At 36.5% G+C, this 22,557-nt stretch overlaps 1 protein-coding gene across 7 annotated transcripts in view; it reads right to left on the minus strand.

Annotated features, from left to right (window-relative positions):
• The window catches only part of ALMS1 (ALMS1 centrosome and basal body associated protein), a 255,741-nt gene that overhangs the window by 110,602 nt on the left and 122,582 nt on the right, over positions 1-22,557 (minus strand). For all 7 annotated transcript variants that reach the window (XM_081253571.1, XM_081253572.1, XM_081253570.1 and 4 more), the window contains one exon: positions 20,187-22,030. In XM_081253571.1, the coding sequence (XP_081109697.1) occupies positions 20,187-22,030 (1,844 nt within the window). The remainder of the gene's footprint in view (positions 1-20,186; positions 22,031-22,557) is intronic.

The raw sequence follows: 22,557 nt of genomic DNA on the forward strand, positions 1-22,557 counted from the left end.
ATAAGCTCAAAATGGATTAAAGACTTAAATGTAAGGCCAGAAACTATCAAACTCTTAGAGGAAAACATAGGTAGAACACTCTATGACATAAATCACAGCAAGATCCTTTTGGACCCACCTCCTAGAGAAATGGAAATAAAAACAAAGATAAACAAATGGGACCTAATGAAACTTCAAAGCTTTGGCACAGCAAAGGAAACCATAAACAAGACCAAAAGACAACCCTCAGAATGGGAGAAAATATTTGCAAATGAAGCAACTGACAAAGGATTAATCTCCAAAATTTATAAACAGCTCATGCAGCTCAATAGCAAAAAAACAGACAACCCAATCCAAAAATGGGCAGAAGACTTAAATAGGCATTTCTCCAAAGAAGATATACAGACTGCCAACAAACACATGAAAGAATGCTCAACATCATTAATCATTAGAGAAATGCAAATCAAAACTACAATGAGATATCATCTCACACCAGTCAGAATGGCCATCATCAAGAAATCTAGAAACAATAAATGCTGGAGAGGGTGTGGAGAAAAGGGAACACTCTTGCACTGCTGGTGGGAATGTGAATTGGTACAGCCGCTATGGAGAACGGTATGGAGGTTCCTTAAAAAACTACAAATAGAACTACCATATGACCCAGCAATCCCACTACTGGGCATATACCCTGAGAAAACCATAATTCAAAAAGAGACATGTACCAAAATGTTCATTGCAGCTCTATTCACAATAGCCCGGAGCTGGAAACAACCTAAGTGTCCATCATCGGATGAATGGATAAAGAAGATGTGGCACATATATACAATGGAATATTACTCAGCCATAAAAAGAAACGAAACTGAGCTATTTGTAATGAGGTGGATAGACCTAGAGTCTGTCATACAGAGTGAAGTTAGTCAGAAAGAGCAAGACAAATACCGTATGCTAACACATATATACGGAATTTAAAAAAAAAGAAATGTCATGAAGAACCTAGGGGCAAAACGGGAATAAAGACACAGACCTACTTGAGAATGGACTTGAGGATATGGGGAGGGGGAAGGGTAAGCTGTGACAAAGCGAAAGAGAGGCATGGACATATATACACTACCAAACGTAAGGTAGATAGATAGTGGGAAGCAGCCGCAGAGCACAGGGAGATCAGCTCGGTGCTTTGTGACCGCCTGGAGGGGTGGGATGGGGAGGGTGGGAGGGAGGGAGATGCATGAGGGAAGGGATGTGGGAACAGATGTATATGTATGACTGATTCACTTTGTTATAAAGCAGAAACTAATTTTAAAAAAATAAATAAATAAATAAATAAATAAATAAATAAATAAATTAAAAAAAAAGAAAATTGATCCCCAGCAGACCTTAGGGAACACTAGAAGAAATTTTTTTAGGCTGAAGTAAAATGGCCCAACATAGAACGGAACTGCAGGAAAGAACAAAGAGCACTTAAAGTGTGTGTGTGTGTTTAATATATACATGTACATATACTCAGGTACATACACCTTTATATTTATATGTTGTTTTATAAATAAATGACAATAATAATGTCTTGTGAGGATGTAGAACAGAAATATACAGCAAAAGCACAAACAGCAGGAGGGGGGCAAATGGAGTTAAACTGTTGTGAGATGCTTCATTTTTCATAAAATGGTGAGAATACTAATTTAAGGTTAATTGTAAAGTCAAGAAGTATAATCTCTAGAATAATCACTAAAAGGATGATAGAGAAAAAGTGTAACAAAAAAAATCCAGTAAAGGAGATAACATGAAATCAAGATAATTGATTAAAATAATAAAGGACAAGAGTTAACAGAAAACAGCAAAGTGGCAAAACCTAAAATCAACCCCCTGAATGATTACATTAAATATAAATGAACTAAATATCCCAATTAAAAGACAAAGGTTGTCAAGATGAATAAGACCCAACTATATGCTATTCACAAGAGACACACTTTAATATAAGGTCATAGATACACTAAGTTAAAAGAATGGAAAAAGATATCCCAAGCAAACACTAATCAAAAATAAGCTTCCCCTTATCTTTCTCTTCCTCCTGGCTTTTTATTCTCTCCTTTTACCTTTCCCTTCCTGAACAACTGAATCTTAAAACCATTAGGTGGACATTCACAGTGGGTGGGGCAACAGTGGCCCAGAGTAAGGTATAAGAGCCTCATCAGGGTGAGGAGGGTGCCCACGTAAAAGAGTAGCTTTAGCACGTAGTATCACAATCCAATCAGGGCAAAGAGAATCTGGGGAGGTGTGGCTTGTTATGCAATATCAGAGGAGGATGAGGAGGGTTTCCATGAAGAAGAAGGTCCAGCTTGGCATGTGAACTTACTGCCCAGCCAGAATGAGGAAGGTGTCTCTACAGTGGAGCAGCCTAACATAAAGTGGCAGAACTAGAGCAGAGTAGAGAAAATAATCTTCACAGACAGGCAGCCTGGGCTGGTAAGTCAGATCCCCTGCAGAATGAGAAGGGTGTCGTCCAGGGCTTGGGAGTAGCCCGGTTTGGTGAGTCAGAGCTCAAGCAAGGTAACAGCAATATCTACCATACAGGATAAGGGGAGGTAATCTGACCTGAGAGGTCAGCCTGGGTGATGAGGGTGTCCAACAGGGTAGCGAGGCATCTTGAGTCAGATCCTAAACAGGATGAGGGCATCCAAGCAGAGAGGAGGCCCAATGTGAGATACCAAAAGTCTAAGCAGGATGAGGAAGATGCTCCTGTGAGGAAGTAGTCCATCTCAGGGAGTTAAGAGTCTAAGTGAGGTGAGGAGGGTGTCCACATACATGGAGTGAGCATTCTGATGGGAAGAAGTCAAAAACCAAGTTGGGGGATGTTATCTATGTTTAGGGGTAGTCTAGAATGGAGTGTCAAAGCCCCAGCAGGGTAAGAAGAACATCCACACAAAAAGGTAGTCTGAATGGAGAGTCAGAATCCAAGTAGTGAGGGAGGGCAATCCTAGCTAGGGAGATGGCAGGAATGATGGGAGATTAGTTACACAATGACAGATTGAGCAAATAAATAAATATATAAAGCACATAAGAAGTGAGGGTTCTCACTATTGGATAAGGGAGTTACAAACACAGAAAGAGAAAAAAAAGTAGAATAAAACTGAATTAGAATTGTATACATGGGTGTGAACTTATGGTTTTTAATATATACAGACAGATACAGAAATAAATGTAAATAAGTGTGTGTGTATGTATTTATGTATGTATGTATGTACGTATGTACATAAATCCACTAAGAAGGCTGGGAGCAGCCAGATAGCAATACTCAAATCTTGGCTTCTAAATATCACTTTCCTCTAAAAGAAAGCAGGTTCCTTGGAAAAATGGCCAATTTCAGAGCTGGGGAGGAAAAAGCTATGAGCCTGAAGTATCTTGTTGCGCCAGAAGGCAAAGACATGCACAAAAGATGACAAGAACATGTAAAAAGGATACAGAAACCAGCTTGAAGGAGCTGCCACTGGTCAGTAAATCAGTGCCATTTTGAGCATGAAAACAAATTATAATAGTAACACTGAATATAAGAAAACATAACTTTGTATAAGAGCTCATATCCAACAAAAAACTTTTATACAGAATAGATTAAAACTCTCTAAATTCAACAGTAAAAAAAAAGTGCAGTTAGAAAATAGCAAAACTTAAACACACACTTCACCAAAGATAATATACAGAAGACAAACACATGAAAAAATGTTCATCCTCATTAGTCATTTAGAGAAATGCAGATTAGAACAACAATGAGATATCCCTATATACTTATTAGGATGGCTAAAATAAAAAATACTGACAATAAGAAAAGCTGACAAGGATGTGAAGAAACTGGATCCCTCATATATTGCCAGTAGAAATGCAAAATAGTACAACCACCCTGGAAAACAGTTTGGCAGATTCTTAAAAAATAAACATATACTTACTATACAACCCAACAATCACACTCTTGGGCATTTATCCTAGAGCAGTTTCTCAACCTTGGCATTACTAAAATTGAACCAAATACTTCTTTGTTGTGGGGGACTGACTACTCTTGTGTATTCCAGGGTATTCAGCAGCATCCCTGATGGCAACAGCAAAATTCCTTCCCAGTTGTGACAATCAAAAATTACTTCAGATGTTGCTACTGTCTCCGGGGAGCCAAACTCACCCCTGATTGAGAATCACTGTCTGAGAGAAAAAGAAACTTCATTTGTGTAAAAAACAAGTATATGAATATTCACAGCAGCTTTATTAATAACAGTCAAAAGTAGGAAACAACCCAAATGTCCTTCAACAGGGAAATGGTTAAATAAACTGGTATGTATCCATACAATGGAATGCTACTTAGCAATTAAAAAAAAAAACTATTGATATACACAACAACTTGGATGGATCTCCAGGTCATCATGTTAAGTAAAAAGAGCTAATCTCAAAGGTTACATGTTATATGATTCAATTTACAAAACATTCACAAAATGACAAAACCATATAGTAGGAAAACAGGTCACTAGTTTCCAGGGTTTAAAGAATGCAGAGTGCAGGGGAGAGGAGTGTGACTACAGAGGGGCAGGCATAAGGGAATTTCTTTGTGGTGACAGAATATTTCTGTATCTTGATTATAGTAGTGGTTATGTGAAATCACAATGTGATTAAATTTCACAGAATTATACACATATGCATTCAAAAAAACCTGAGTTCATGCAAAACTTGGTGAAATCTGGTTAAGTTCTGTAGTTTAGTTAATTATATTGTGCCCATGTCAATTTCCTAATGTCATTTTGAAAATGTACTACAGTTATATAAGACATTACCAATGGGAAAGCTGAGCGATAGATACCTGGAACTCTCTGGACTATTTTGGTAATCTCTTGTTAAGTCTATGTATTTTTAAAATAAAGAGTGAAGAAAAGATAGTAATAAATCATAACCCACTGAATGAAAGCATGATTCTGTACAGATATAAATAAACTAAAAGTCTGCTGAGGACTGAGATACTTACATAATTTCAAAGTTCCTCCCCATAAAACACTTAGTTACAAAGTGGAAAACAGTAACTTTCCAGTTGAGGAACCTAGCCCAGAACCTTATTAAGTAATTAAAGTGATCACTGTTAGCAGTGGGACAAATAGAAGTGTACGACAGCTGCTAAGATGTTATAAGAAGAATTCAATGTCAATTCTGTGATACCCCTACCAAAAATATCTCACCTGAACTTAATCATGAAGAAACATCAGAGAAACCCAAACTGAAAAACACTCTACAAAGCAACTGACCTGTAACCTTCAAAAGTGTCAAGGTAGGGCTTCCCTTGTGGCATAGTGGTTGAGAATCTGCCTGCCAATGCAGGGGACACCGGTTCGAGCCCTGATCTGGGAAGATCCCACATGCCGCAGAGCAACTGGGCCGGTGAGACACAATTACTGAGCCTGCGCGTCTGCAGCCTGTGCTCTGCAACAAGAGAGGCCGCGATAGTGAGAGGCCCGTGCACCGTGATGAAGAGTGGCCCCCACTTGCCACAACTAGAGAAAGTCTTCACACAGAAACGAAGACCCAACACAGCCATAAAAAAATAAATAAATAAATATTTTTTTTTAATGTGTCAAGGTAATGAAAGTGAAGGAAAGACTGAAGAACTGTTCCAGATTAAAGGAAATTAAAGAGTCATGACAACTAAAGCAACATGTGATTTTGAATGGCTCCTTTTTGTTATAAAAAATCTTACTGGGACAATTGGAAAAACTGGAATAGTGTCTATAACACATTCATATCAATTTCCTGATTTTCACAGCTTTACTGGTTATGTAGGAGAATGTTCTTTTCATAGGAAACGATGAGAGTGATGGGGCAGTAGGTCAATAACTTACTACCACACGGCTAAGGAGAAAAAAGGAGGTATTAACATGCTGTTCTCAAACGCTGATTAAACAAGCAGACAAAAATTCAGCAAAAATGAAGATTTCAACATAACAGCTGACCAAATGGACCAAAGTAACATACACAGAATATCACAAGAAGCAATGGCAGAATACACATTTCTTTCAATTGCACACTGATCAAAATAAAAATATATCATATCATAAAGCAGTTCTAAATAAATTTAAGTATACTAAGATCATTCAGAATATAATCTCAATGACAAAAAGAGTTAACTAAAAATAAAAAATCATTTATATGTTCTTATATAATTGGAAATTAAGAAACACATCTCTACATAACCATGGATCAAAGAAAAAGTTATGATATGAGAAAATATTTTGTACAAAGATGATGATGAAAAACTACATAAAAATCTGTGTACACTAGAAAAGAAAGCTAAAAATTAATGAATATGTAAAAAAAGTATCTATTCTCAGAAAGACAGAAAAAGTTAAGTTAAACCCAAAACAGAAAAAAAGAAAAAAAGATACAGCAGCAATTAATGAAACAGAAAAAACACATCAGAGGATCATAAAAACCCAAACTGCTAAAGCCCTAGCAAGAGTGACCAAACAGAAAAAGGATAAAACACAAATTACTAATATCAGACATAAGAAAGCTAGTATCACTGGAGATTCAGAAATTGAAAGGATATGAGGATATTGTGAAAATAACTCATGCCAACAATTTTTGACAACTTATTTAACTGAAGAATACTTTCCAAACTGACACGAGAAAAAAAAATCTGCATAGTCAAATCTACTAAAGAAATTGAACCTATAATAAAAACTCCAGGCCAAAATGGTGAATTCTGCCAAATATCTAAGAAAGAAATAGTACCAATCTTACACAAACTCTTTCAGAGTGTTCCGATATACTTATGAGGTCAGCCCAATGCTCATACCAAACTCAGACAAAGACATTGCAAGAGAAGAAAATTATAGCTGAATATCCCCCATGAACACAAATGTACAATTCCTAACAAAATATTAATTAGGTAGATTGTATCTAGCAAGAAGGATATTACATAAATTAGGAATACATATGATAATCTCTACAATAACTATTGCAATAGTCGGACACAATTTTTGATTACTGACTTCTTTTTAAGCCTCACCTTTTACTCTACATCTGGAAAGGCTGATAAGAAAGCCTGAGTATGACTGCCTCCTCCTTTGGCACCAGCAGAAAATTTAAACTGCCCATATATAGACTTTTTTCTCAGTTCCACCCTACAAAGCCCTCTCTGCTATGCCCAAGCCAGCCTGGACCTGCTTGTGCCCACCCAACTCTTCCCAGGGGTCCCCGTGTGAGTAATAAACTTCGTCTCAAATTCTCTGGGTTTGAGGAGTGTCCTAAGCCTAGGTATCTGAACAAAATTTTGGGTGGGAGTCCATCCCACTTCTGTGGGATGGCCACAACCACTAAAAAATAAACAAAAATGTATATTAAAACAGCCAATAAGGAGAATAAAACGGAATAATAAAAGATAAATGATTAATACAAAAGAAGGCAAGAAAGAACAAAAACCATATGGTACAAATTGAAAGCAAAATGTAATATGGTAGATTTAAATCAAATAATACCATTCTGACACAAACTCAGAAAATGAGAAAGAGGTTTTTTTCTTAAAAGCCACTGTAACTCTGCTATCCGGACACTCCAAGAAGATTATAGACCAATATTAGCAAGTTGAATTCAGCAATAAATATAAAAAGGGACAATATATCATAATCAAGTGGGATTTATCCCAGTAAGAATAATATTTGAAATCTAATCAATATAATTCACATCAACAGAAAGGAGAAAACAAATATGATCATAATACAGCAGGAAAAAGCATGTGACAAAACTCAACACCCACTCACAGAACTCACAGCAAACTAAGAATATAAGAGGTCATCCTTAATCTCATAAAATGCATCTAATAAAAATCTACAGCTAACATCAAATTTGATGAAACACTAAATCCACTCCCCCACCCATGCAAAGATGGGGAATAAGGTAAGATGACTGTTCTTACTACTTCTGTTTAATATTATACTGAATGTCCTAAACAGTGCGTTAGGCAAAAAAATAAAGACATGAAGATTGGAAAGGAAGAAGTAAAACTGCTGTTCATTCCCTGGCAACATGAGTGTCTATGAAGAATAGACATTAAAGTTGAGGATATCACTAAATTTAAACAAAGCACTCCCTAAAATCTTAGGGAAGTTACTAGACACAAATTGAGGACAAATAGGTATGCCTCAACTTAACCACCAGAAGTATTACCTTGCCTAAATTCCCTATGGTCACTGCACACAAATTGCCTAAATTATCCTGCAGTAAGCAAGGAAGCTCTGACCCAGTGAGTAAGAAATTAAAATTAAAATTAACTTGTTGGTATTGGTAAACTGGTTTGACAACAGCATTTGTATATACAAGCAACAAATAACTAAAAAATACAAAATCTAAAATACCATATACAAAAGTGTCATAAAACAAAATAATGAGGAATAAATTTAATGAAAAATGTGCAGGCCTACACACTGAAAATTACAACATCTTACTGAGAGACATTACCTAAGTGGAGGGAAAAACATGTTCATTCATGGGGAGAGTCCATATTACTAAGATGTCAATCATTCACAAAATGATCTATAGATTCAATGCAACATTGAACAAAATCTCAGGAGGTTTTTTTGGAGAAACTGAGAAGACTATTCTAAAATTTATACGGAAATGCATAGAAGCTAAAAGAGCAAAAAATATTGTTGAAAATAAAAAAAAGGCTGGAGGACATAACCTGATTTCAAGACTTATTATAAAGCTACAGTAATCAAAACATCATGGTATGGGTGTAAAGACAGACAGTTCAAAGGAACAGAGTAGAAACTCTTAAAAATAAACCCACATGTAAAAGGCCGATTGATTTTTGACAAAGGTGCCAATTAAGTTCAAAAAGGAAATAATCATTATTTCAAAGATGGTGCTGGAATATCCAGTGAAAGAAAATGATCCTAAACTGTGTAAATTACAGTATATACAGAAATTAATTTGATATAGATCACAAACTTAAAAAATAAAGCTAAAACTATAATTCAAGATGAAAATATAGGAGAAAATTTTCATAACACTGGGTTAGGCAGTATTTTTAGACAAGACACAAAACAGTGCTAACCATAAAAGAAAAATTTAGAATGTCCATTAACTGATGAACACACACACACACACACACACACACACACAATGAAATACTACTCAGCCATAAAAAGAATGAAATTTGCAACAACATGGATGGACTTGGAGAGTATCATGCTAAGTGAAATTAAGTCAGAGAGAGATAAACAAGTCCTGTATGATATCAATTACATGTGGAATCTAAAAAATACAACAAACTAGTGAATATAACAAAAAAGAAACAGACTAACAGATATAAAGAACAACCTAGTGGTTACCAGTGGGGAGAGGGAAGGGCGAGGGGCAATATAGGGGTAGGGAATTAAGAGGTACAAACAATTATGCATAAATTAAGCTACATAAGCTGTATATATTGTACAACACAAGGAATATGCCCAATATTTTATAATAACTATAAATGGAGTATAACCTTTAAAAATTGTGAATCACTATATTGTACACTTGTAACCTATACAATATTGCACATCAACTATACTTCCAATAGAAAAATTAACAAACTGGATTTCATAAAAATTAAAACTTTTTCTTCATCAAAAGACACCAGTAAGAAAATGAAAATCAAACCACAGATTGTGAGAAAATATTTGCAATATACAGAGAATCTGTATCTTGAATATATTAAAAATTCTTAAAGTCATGAGACAATCCAATGGAAAAATTAAACAGACACTTCATAAAAACATAAAAATGGCCAAGAAGCACAGAAGCAATGCTCAGCATCATGAGTCATCAGGGAAAAACAAATTAAAACCACAATAACATACCATTTCACACCACATTTAGAATGGCTAAAATTAAAAATAATGAGGGACTTCCCTGGTGGCGCAGTGGTTAAGAGTCTGCCTGCCAATACAGGGGACACGGGTTTGAGTCCTTTTCTGGGAAGATCCCACATGCTGCGGAGCAACTAAGCCCGTGCGCCACAACTACTGAGCCTGTGCTCTATAGCCAGCGAGCCACTACTGAGCCCACGTGCCACAACTACTGAAGCCCGTGCACCTAGAGCCCATGCTCTGCAACTAGGGAAGCCACTGCAATGAGAAGCCCACGCATCACAATGAAGAGTAGCCCCCGCTCGCCGCAACCAGAGAAAGCCCGCACGCAGCAACAAAGACCCAATGCAGCCAAAAATTAATTAATTAATTAATTAATTATTTAAAAACCCTGGAAATGCCAAGTGTTGCAATGGAACTTGCATATGCTGTTAATGAGAATGAAAAATAGTACATTCAGCTCCAGTTTGGGGTAATCAATCATAACCCATTCTGTCTCTCCCACTAAGCGCAGCTATAAAACCTAGACAAACTACATGGAGCAGCTATTAGAAGACTCTTGAAAAATAGGAGCAGGCAAATTGGTGAAGACCAGCAACATCTGAAGTACCATTAAATTGGTGATGAGTTAGTTTATCATTGTGTCCTTTAGTATTCAATGACCTGAACTCAATAACAGAGTCTGACACTTAGAAGTGGACATTAGCACAGACAGAAAGACCTCCAGAAGCCCTCTATTCAGGCATGAGGAGTGGAAGCAGAAAAAGTGTGAAAAAAATCCCTGTTTTTCTTTTCTCCCTTTCTAGTAATCTCAAGCACTCAAGTAATCTCATGGAGGCAGTGGTACAGCAGTAACAGGGACCAGAAGAAGTTTAAAATTCTGAGGTAGGGAAACCCTCCTCTTTTACCAGAGAAGTTGTGGTCTCAAGAGGGTGAGGTGAACCTGTGTTGATTTTTTTTTTCTCTTTACTGAGCCACCTGGCATTGACACAAAGTAGCCACAGGAAGCACATAAAAGAGAGGGGTAAATTAAGCCCTTGCTTTCTGTTCTGAGGACCAAAAAAGGGGAGCTCAAGACGAAACATATAGAGGAAAGTCCCTATTATAATAGTTAAAATATACTGACAATACCACAAGTTAGGGAGGATAGAGAGTAACTGAAACACTTGTATATTCCTAGTGGAAATACAAAGATACAGCCACCCTGGAAAAAGTTAAGCATAATTTACTTCTAAACATTTCTTGTAAAGTTAAACACAAACATATACCACATGACTCAGCAGCTCTAACTGTAATCACCCCAAACTGGAAACAACCCAAATATCCTTCCAAGAGTGAATGTATCGATAAACTGTATTTTTTTTAACTTTTTATTGCTTTATGCTTGTAATAAAGCATCAAAAAGTAAAAAACTGATTCATAAAATGAGATGGATAAATCTTAAATATACTTTGTAAAGTAAAAGAAGCCAAACCCAAAGGGCTATTATATATTTCATGATTTCATTTACATGACACTCTGGAAAGGTAAAACTTGGAAGAAAACAGACCAGGAATTGCCAGGGGTCAGGGGAGGGACTGTCTATAAAGGGATGGCATGTAAGAATTTCTGGACTGACAGAAATGCTTTGTATGGAACTGTGATGTAGATTTATCAAAACTGATAGAACTATACACCACAAAAAGTAAATTTTAGAGTATGTAAATTTTATAGTATGTAAATTTAAAAAAAATTAACCAAGATATTGGGGCAAAATGGAATATAGGATATAAGGAATGAATCTAACTGTATTATAAATGAATCACATCCTCATGCTGAAGTCTATAAGGAAGAAAAAAGCTAACCCAGGAAACAGCAACAATGTCTGGACTGGATACTATACATAAAACCTGTACTCTAGTTGGAAAATTTGCTTCTCACCTGGGTATGGGATAAGAATTCTGAAACTTTATTTATATACTAGGGTAAATATACTGTAAATAATGAGAGCCATGTTTATCACCATTGGAGAAAGAAGTTATAAATAAAGAAAGGGAAAAGGCTAGAATCAACCCTGTGGTTTTGGACTAGTTGGAGGTATCAACATCGACTTGTGGTTTAAAAAAAAAATACACATACATATATATATATATACACACATATTATAATAGAGATGGAAATGAATATAGGTGTACATATATGCATGAGCTAATACCTATAATCTTTAGTTTTATTCACTCAGAGGGGCAAGAAGCAGTGTCATCCTAGTAGCAATGAGCAAACCTCATTGGTTTCTAAACACCACTTTCCATTGTTGAAAGTGGGGTACTGAAGTCCTCGATTATTACTGTATTGTTGTTTACTTCTCCCTTTAGATGTTAGTATTTGCTCAATATATTTAAGTGCTTTGATGTTGGGGGTGTTTGTGTATGTGTACTGTGTGTGTGTGTGTATGACTGCTATATCATCTTGATGAATTTACCCCTTTATTATTATATAATGACCTCCCCTTTGCCTATTGTTACTATTTTGTCTGCTACAAGTATAACCAGCCCTGCTCTCTTTTGGTTTCTACTTGTAAGGAGTATCTTTTTCCATTCCTTCACTTTGAGCTCACATGTCTTGGTTTTGTATCCATCAAGTCTTTTGATTGGAGAATTCAATTCATTTACATTTAGAGTAATTATTGATAGGTAAGGTCTTACTTATACCATCTTATTGTTTTCTGGCTGTTCTGTAGTTTTCTTGTTCCTTTCTTCCTCTCTTGCCGCCTTCCTTTGTGAACTGGTGATTTTCCGGAGTAATATTTTCTGATTGCCTTCTTTTTGGTGAATCTACTATACATTTTTGCTTTGTGGTTACCCTGAGGCTCACATAAACATCTTACAGATAACAATATATTTTATATGATAACTTAACTTCAATCACATACAAAATCAATACCCTTTTACTCCTCCCACTTTTATGTTTTTAAACACCCTACTTTTCAACAATGGATAGATCACCCAGATAGCAAAATCAACAAGGAAACATTGGACTTGAAGCATACTTTAGACTAAATGGACTTAACAGACACATACAGAACATTCAACAGCTGAATACATTCTTATCAAGCATACACAGAACATTCGCCAAGTTAGATCACATATAGGCTGCAAAACAAATCTTAGCAAATTTTTTTTTTTTTTTTTTTTGCAGTACGCAGGCCTCTCACTGTTGTGGCCTCTCCCGTCACAGAGCACAGGCTCCAGATGCGCAGGCTCAGCGGCCATGGCTCACGGGCCCAGCTGCTCCGCAGCATGTGGGATCTTCCCAGACCGGGGCACGAACCCGTGTCCCCTGAATCGGCAGGCAGGCTCTCAACCACTGCGCCACGAGGGAGGCCCCAAATCTTAGCAAATTTAACAAGATTTAAATCATACCAAGTACCTTTTCTGGCCACAATGATATGAAACTAGAAATCAATACTGGGGGGAAGCAGGAAATTCTACAAATATGTGGAAATTAAACAACACAGTACTGAATACAAATATGCCTAAAAAATCAAAAGGAAAAGCAAAAAATATCTTGAAACAAATGAAAATGTGAACACAACATATCAAAACCTATGAGACAAAAGCAGTTCTAAGAAGGACATTTATAGTGCTAAATGCCTTTATTAAGGAAAAAGAAAGGCCTCAAATAAATAACTTTACATCCCAAGAAATGAGAAAAAGAACAGACTAGCCCAAAGTCAGCACAAGAAAGGAAAATAACAAAGATCAGAGCAGAAATAAATGAAGTAGAGACCAGAAAAATAGAAAAGGTCAATAAGATTAAGAACTAGATTTTTGAAGATAAACAAAATTGACAAACCTTTAGCTAGACTAAGAAAAAAAGAGAGGACTCAAATACATAAAATCAGAAATGAAAGAGAAGACAAAGCAAATGATACCACAGAAATATATAGGATCATAAGAGACTACTATGAACAATTATATGTCAACAAATTGGATAACCTGGCAGAGATGGAAAAATTGCCAGAAACATACAACTTACCAAGACTGAATCAGGAGGAAAGAGAAAATATAAACAGACCCATGGAGTAAGGAGATAGAATCAGTAATCAAATCTTCTCAACAGAGAAAAGTCCAGGACCAGATGGTTTAAGTGGTGAATTCTAACAAACATTTCAAGAAGAATTAACACCAATCCTTCTCAAACGTGTCCAAAAATTGAAGAGGGAGGAGCATTTGCAAACTCATTTTATGAGGCCATCGTATTACCATGATGATCCAAAGCTAGATGAAGACACTACAAGAAAACTACAGACCAACAGCTAATGAATACAGACATAAAATTTCTCAACAAAATATTAGCAAACCGAATTCAACAGCACATAGAAGAATTATACACCATGATCAATTGGGATTTATCCCTAGGATGTAAGGATAGTTCAACATATATGAATCAATAAATACAATATGCTTCTTTAATAGAATAAAAGATAAAAATCATATGACTATCTCAATAGATACAGAAAAAGCATTTGATAAAATACAACATCCTTCAATGATACAAACTCTCAACAAATTGAGTATAGAAGAAACATCATTCAACATAATAAAGATCATGTATGACAAACCCTCAGCCAACATCACACTCAATGGTGAAAGGTTGAAGCTTTCCCTCTAATATCAGGAACAAGATAAGAGTGCCCACTGTCACCACTTTTACTCAACATAGCACTGGAAGTCCTAAGCAGAGCAATGAGCCAAGAAAAAGAAATAAAAGGCATCCAATTAGAAAGGAAGAAGTAAGTTGTCTTTGTTTGTACATGACATGATCTAATATCTAATAGAAAATCCTAAAGATTCCACCAAAAACTGTTAGAAATAATGAATTCAGTAAAGTTGCAGGATGCAAAAATCAACATACAAAAATCAGTTGTTTCTATACACTAACAACAAAATATCTGAAAAGAACTAAAGAAAACAATCCCATTCACAACAGCATCAAATCAATAAACACCTAGAAATAAATTTAACCAAGGAGCTAAAACATCTGTTCACTGAAAACTAAGACTTTGATGAAGGAAACTGAGGAAGATGCAAACAAATGGAAAGACACATGAAATGTGTTCATGAACCAGAAGAATAAATATTGTTTAAACATCCATACTACTCAAAGCCATTGACAGAGTCAATGCAATCCCTACCAAAATTCCAATGCCATTTTTCATAACAAGAGGAAAAACAATTCTAAAATTTATATGGAACCACAAAAGACTCTGAATTGCCAGAGCAATTCTGAGAAAGAACAAAATGGAGGCATCATGCTTCCTGATTTCAAACTATACTACAAAGCTATAGTGATCAAAACAGTATGGTGCTGGCACAAAAATTGATACATAGATCAATGGAACAGAACAGAGAACCCATAAATAACCCCCCACATATAGAGTCAACTAATATTTTACAAGGGAGCCAAGAATACTCAGTAGGGGAAGTATAGTCTCTGCAATAAGAGGTGTTGGGAAAACTAGATAACCACATGCCAAAAAAATGAAATTGGACTCCTACTTTTACCACTCACAAATTAATATGAAATGGGTTAAAGACTTAAACATAAGACCTGAAACCATAAGCTCCTAGGAGAAAACATAGGGAAAAACTCCTTGACATTGGTCTCACCAGTGATTTTTTTGGATGTGACACCAAAAGCACAAGCTACAAAAGCAAAAATCAGTAAGTAGGACTCCATCAAAGCCCAAATTCTCTGTACAGCAAAGCAGTCAACAAAATGAAAAGGTAACCTACAGAAGAGGAGAAAATATCCGCAAACCATATATCTGATAAGCAATTAATATCCAAAATATATAAAGAACTCATAAACTGAATAACAAAAAAACAACCTGATTTAAAAATGGGCAGAGGAACTAGAACTGAATAGACATTTTTCCAAAGAAGATATACAAATGACCAACAGGTAGATGAAAAGGTGCTCAACATCATTATGTATCAGGGAAATGCAAATCAAAACCACAATGAGATCACCTCACACCTGTCAAAAAGGCTATGATCAAAAAGACAACAAATAACAAGTGTTGATAGGGATGTAGAAAAAACAGAACCCTTATGCACTGTTGGTGGGAATGTAAATTAGTGCTGCCACAATGGAAAACAGTAGGGGGGTTCTTTAAAAAATTAAAATAGAACTACCATATAATCCAGCAATCTCATCTCTGGGTATACATCCAAAGGAAATGGAAACAGGTATCTGCACTCCCATATTTGTTGCAGCATTATTTACAATAGCCATGGTATGGAAACAACCATATCTTGTGTCCATCAATGGATAAATGGATAAAGAAGACATGGTGTAGGGACTTCCCTGGTGGTGCAGTCATTAAGACTCCACACTCCCAATGCAAGGGGCCCGAGTTCGATCCCTGTTCAGGGAACTAGATCCCACATGCATGACGCAACTAAGAGTTTGCATGCCACAACTAAGGAGCCTGTGAGCTGCAACTGAGACCCGGCGCAATAAAATGAAATGAAATGAAATGAAAGACATGGTGTATATATACACAAAGGGATATTATTCAGCTGTTAGAGAGAAGGAAATCCTGTCATCTACAACAACAACATAGATGGACCTTGAGGGCATCATGCTAAGTGAAATAAACCAGACAGGGAAAGAGATATACTGTATGATACCATTTACATGTGGAACCTAAAAAAGCCAAACTTGTGGAAACAGAGTAGAATGCTGTTTACCAGGGGCTGGAGGGTGGGGGAAATGGGGAGATACTGGTCAAAGGGTACAAACTTCCAATTAGAAGATGAATAAGTTCTGGGGATCTATGCACAGCATTGTGATGACAGTTAACAATAATGTACTATATAGTTGAAAGTTGAGAGTAGATATTAAATTTTCTTAATACAAAAACAGAAATGATAATTATGTGACATGATGGAGGTGTTAGCTAATGCCATGATGGTAATTATTTTGCAATATAAGTGTATCAAATCAAAGCACTGTATACCTTAAACTTAAACAATGTTATATGTCAATTTTATCTAATAAAGCTAGGAAAAACAATCTTATTCTCCAAAAAAAAAAAAAAAAAAGAGGGTTCTTTGGGGAAATAGTTGATTTCAGGGTTCTGGCAAGGTACAGGAGCCAACATGAAAATGTTCTCAATAGCTAAAACTAAAACAATTTGAGTAGTATTGGATTGTAATCCAAAGAATGAAATAAATACCCCTGAGTTCATACTAATGTACATGGAAAACTAAAGGAATAAATAAATGGGGGAGGAACAACAGCTCTTGCTTACAGAAGAATTCCAATTAATAAATGTAGAAGGAATAAAGGAAATATGAAAACTCCATTAGAATACCAGAGTAATAATTGCTACAAGCAAGATCCACTGAAGGATGCTTAAAATTAGTGGTCAAAGTTTAAGCAGAAACAGGACATTTGCATAGTCTATCAGTATCTCCCTTAAATATTTAGTATCAAAAAAATTTAATATCTACAAAGGAAAAACATTAAGTTTACAGTGGAGAATCTTGGTAGATACTACTTTAGCCAAGTGATCAAGGTTAACATCACTAGTCTTGCGTATCAACTTAATGTGCTCCCTGATGAAATGCACTGAAAGCGTATAACCTCAATCTAATCTTGAGACATCATCAGACAAAGCCAAATGGAAAAGACTTTCTCCAAAATAACTAATTCTCTTCAAAGTGTGAAGGTTAATGAAAAACAAGGAAAGTCTGAGAAACTGACACAGATTGGAGGAGATTAAGGACACAACTACATGCAAGGTGAGATTATGGGATGGATCTGAAACAAAAAACGTTCATTTGTGGAAAAGCCAGGTGAAATCCAAATTGGTCTATACATTTAATTATAATTTTATATGAAGGAGAATTTCTTAGTTTTGGTAAATGTTTTATGGTTATGATGTTAGGGTAAGATGTTAAAACATAAGGGGAAGCTTTAGCAAAGGGTATATTGGCAACCTCTAAAATATGCCCCCAATGGGACTTCCCTGGTGGTCCAGTGGTTAAGATTCCACGCTCCCAATGCAGGGGGCAAGGGTTCGATCCCTGGTTGGGGAACTAAGATCCCATCCCTCATGCCACACGGCGTGGCCAAAAAAAAAAAAAAAAAAAATCCCCCCAATGATCTCTGCCTCCTGGTATTCATGCACTTGTGTAATCCCTAACCCTTGAGGGTTGGCTGGAAATAGTGATTCATTTCTTTCTAGTACAATGTGGCAGATGTGGTGAGATTCACTTCCAAGGTTAGGTTACAAAGTAATGACGGTGGGTTTTGTCTTCAGCACCTTCTCCTGCAGTCTCAATTGCTCACTCTGAGAAAAGCTTTGCTGTCATAGCTGCCACATGGAAAGAAGAAACTGATTATTTCTGGCCAATAACTGCGTGAGTGAGCTTGGAAGGACATTCTCTTAGTCAAGCCTTGAGATGGGACCACAGCTGTAGTCAATACCTTGTTTGCAAACTTGTGAGAGACCCTAAGCCAGAAGCACCCAGCTAAGCCATGCCTAGATCTCTGACCCACAGAAACTTTGGGATATTTATTGTTTTGAGCTGCTACATTTCAGGGTAATAGGGACACTGCAATAAATAACACAGGAACTCTACTATTTTTTGCAGCTCCTCTCTAAGTCTAAAATTATCTCAAAATAAAAAAGTTTAATACATATATAAATGTTTTATGCATATATATATGCACACATACACACACACATAGATAAGTGTGTATACGTATATACAGTTTGAATTATTTACGGACTCTGGAGTCAGACAAACCTAGGTTCAAATGCCACCTCCAACACTTAATGGCCATGTGATCTTGGACAAAACATTTAATTTCTCTAAGTATTAGGTTTTTAAAATCTATAAAATTGAGGTAATAATATCTACCTCTGGATGATTATACTAAGTATAAAATGATATACACATTGACTACAATGCCTGGCATTTAGTACATTCTGAACAAACAGCAATATTATTAGTTCATATTTAAAATCATCTATAATTTTCTTCTCATTCAAGGAATTCAGCTCCAATAACTTGGCATTTTATCACTTAGAAGAGTTTAAGTATTGTATGTAAACTTGTCAATCTTTTAATTTCTAAACATTTTTCACACACAGTACTGATCTCTATAACACTCTACTATTTATAATAGTATGGAAATCAGAGACTGACCTTGTTTTTTCCTGCCCCAATCCAATTCTCAACCACTAATTTTTTAAGCTGTAATGGACGTTTAAGCTTTCCAACCCTTTCCTTCCATCAATCATCCATATATGAGTGCCAAAGATATTAAATGACTTGTCCAAGAGGACAGTTGATAGAATAGTTTAAGTAGGGTTTAGGATTTGGGAGAGACAGTACCACGTGGTGAACAAGCTCTTGCTTAGACTGAACAGACTGCATTATTTGAGACAATGAGGTTTGCTGAAAAGGTAGCAATGTCAGTGTCTCAGTTTCCCAGAGGGCAAATAAGGATACCACCACCTACCTCATAGGGTCATCACAAGTATTAAATGAGATAACATATTTAAGTCCCTCACTGCAATGACTACCACATGCGGATGAGGATTAAACATCTTTTCCCTCTTTGTAAGGCCAGTGCTCTCCACTATGAAATACTACCTTCTCAACTATAAGGTGGAAACATTAAACACAGACGGTAATTCGTTTAGCCATATGGTAAAAGACTCATTAATGTAAAACTGAATCAATGACAGCCTTAAAATCAATCTGAACAGTATAAATCTAATGCATTTATCCCTGAGTTGGGTTTCCATTCCTACAATCATTGTGAAGTAATAAGGCATCATATCAGGGACCACATTAGGTTGACGTGCATTACTGGTGATGTTAACCTTGACAACTTGGCTGAAGTGATGTCTGCCAGGAAATTTCACTTTTTTTCATTCTAAGTACTAAATATTTGAGGGGAATCATGAAATGGAAACAAAGAGAGAGGGGGAGAGGAAGCAAAGCCTGGTCTTCAGCATATTTCCAATGTAATAAATAAGGAATTAGTAAATTGTACCACTCAATGATCAAAGATTCTTCTTAGAGTAATTCAGTGTTTTAAAATACTTGATGTCAAGTCATTTTCCAAAAGCTCTTTGAGAGTATAAATACATTACTCTCAGGTGTTTTCTCTTAGTTAGGTGTTTATTCCTTGAAAGAGTTCTAGTTTAGGCAGATACAATCTCCCCTAAGAGAAATCATACTGCCTCTCCCCAAAGAACTTACACTTGCTTAAGTATTTTAAACCCTTTATCATAAATTCCATCAGCTTGCTTGCAATCACAATGAGACTCACCGAACTGCAGATACCGGAGTCCCTTCTGGATTGGAATATCCTTCCAAATCTGAAATGTTCACTTGTGTTTGCCTGGAGGTTACTATCTGGCTATTCTGAAAAGGTATGGTTTTCAGGTCCTGAGAAATAATATTACTATCTGGAAGAGGAGACTGTATGACTTGGAAGTCCGGTGAAGATTTAGGTCCTAGAAAACCTAAAGATTCTTGATCCTGTGCTACAGGTTTACTGGTCAATAATTTGGAGGTTGGTTCCAATGATTCTGAAGATATAGTCTGTAGGTCAGAGTTAAACTCACTATTCATCCTTGTTTTAGAGGCAGGATCCAATGAATGAAATCTTTTATCTAAGGTTCCACTACCCAACTTGGAAGGAGTCTTGGGACAAAGAGTTATACGAACACAAGAAAGTGCTTTTCTATTTGAAGGTGGAGTAGATGCAGATGTTACTACTGTACATTGATTTGGGGCTGATGGGGAGGCCACATCACTGAATTCGGCTTCAACATTTATCATATCAGAAATGTGTAATTTAGGCTTATGTTCATTATTCTTTTCTACTATACAATCCTGACCTTGAGGAAAGGGAGAATGGTGTTTTCCCATGTGGTGATCTACATCTGGGGCTTTGCTTTGTTCAAAGAGCTGACGTTGTTCAAGAAAAATGGGAGAAGGAAGGTCTGAAGCTATATAATCCTGACTTTGAGGAAGGGGAGAGTGGTTTTCTCTCAACAGATTTTCTTTATGTTGGGTCTTGCTTTGTTTAAAGAGTTCTCGTTTTTCAAGAAAAATACGACAAGGGAGATTTGCAGCTACATAATCCTGATGTTGAGGAGGGGGAGAATTGTGTTTTCTCACACGGTGATCTGCATGTGAGGCTTTGCTTTGTTCAAAGAGCTCTTGTTCAAGAAAAATGTTCGAAGGAAGATCTGGAGTTATAGTTACATTCTTCTCTTTTACTCCTAGTGTGGAACTTGGTCTGCCCATGCTAATGAGAGCATCGTTATCAGAAAAATGAACTTCCTTGAAATTGCTATCATTTGCACTGGTACTGGGCTTAGAATGACTGCCTTTAAAATCTGATCTTTCTAAGGGTTTTTCTTCTTGGTGAGAATGTTCAACAGATAATTTTTGGCTTTGCCTACTATTTTCTGCTAAAATAGTCACAACTTTATCTGGTGACTGACTAATGATTTTAAATGATGAAGGGGAAGAGATTTTCTCTTTTAGATCTCTAGGAGGATCTTGCTCTTCAGTGATATGAGAATTAACTAGCCCCACAGATGCTCCAGTACACTGGCTACCTTCAGTACCACCAACCTTAAGAAAAGAGGAATCTGAAAAGCATTTAGAATGTCGGTGAGATGAGAAAGTGATGGAGGTAGTAAACTTTTTCATGGGTTCTGGGGGCAGCATTTGTGATGAAGACTGACAATCCATTTCTTCAGGTGACATACAAGCAGGTTCTACTAATTCTGACAGCCAAGGGTCCAACTTTTCACGGAATGGCATTCGAAGACCCTTGCTAATTTTCAAGTCATCACCTACAAAGTTTTGAAATGGGGAATGACTTTGTAACTGCAATGAATTCCAAACTTTGAAATGGGAGTTGTTCTGGTCCAGTGACTTGGCAAGGTTGATGTGCCTGGTTGTCCATGATGATGGGCTCCGTGGTCCTCTGATCATTTCTGAGGGTTCAGCAGATCTGAAAACACAAGGGTGGCTGTCCAATTGTGGCCGTTCAACTGTTAGAGTCCTGAAACATCCTTTTTCATGGCTCTCAATAATAATGTGACTACATACAGCTTCTGGCTTGCATCCTATTCCCTGTGGACTCTGTAAACCCTAGAAGATATAAACAAATTCTTACTTGACGTAGTCCAAATAGTTATATAAAAATTAGATTCCTATCTAGGATTAGATCTGACCATGAAGGTAATGTTGATCTTTTATAATGAAACAGGTAAGAACACAACAAGAAAAAGACAGCTAAATATACAATAAAATGGCTCATGATAAATAAGACCACACAGTTAATTTCTTCTAAAAATTTTCACTGAAGTAACAAAAGCAAAGACTCACCTTTTTTGTTTTAGTAACAGAGGTCTCTTACCCCAACTTCTGCTGGTCACATGACTACCAGCAGAGACATTTCCAGTTTCTTCTGCAGCCAGATGTGACCATGTGACTACGTGTAGGCCAATGGGATGTGAGCAAAAGCAGTAAGTACAACTTCTGGTTCCTGTCCTTAAAAAAATCAAGTTCCTGACCTCTATGTTTCCCTACCACAACCATCATTACCATCACCATTACCTTTGCCAACTGAAAATGGTGATGTCTAGAACAACCTTGGGAAGCCAAATGTAAGGATG

This window comes from Mesoplodon bidens, assembly GCF_964165515.1.
Source record: "Mesoplodon bidens genome assembly, chromosome: 14".
Lineage (NCBI taxonomy): Eukaryota > Metazoa > Chordata > Mammalia > Artiodactyla > Ziphiidae > Mesoplodon > Mesoplodon bidens.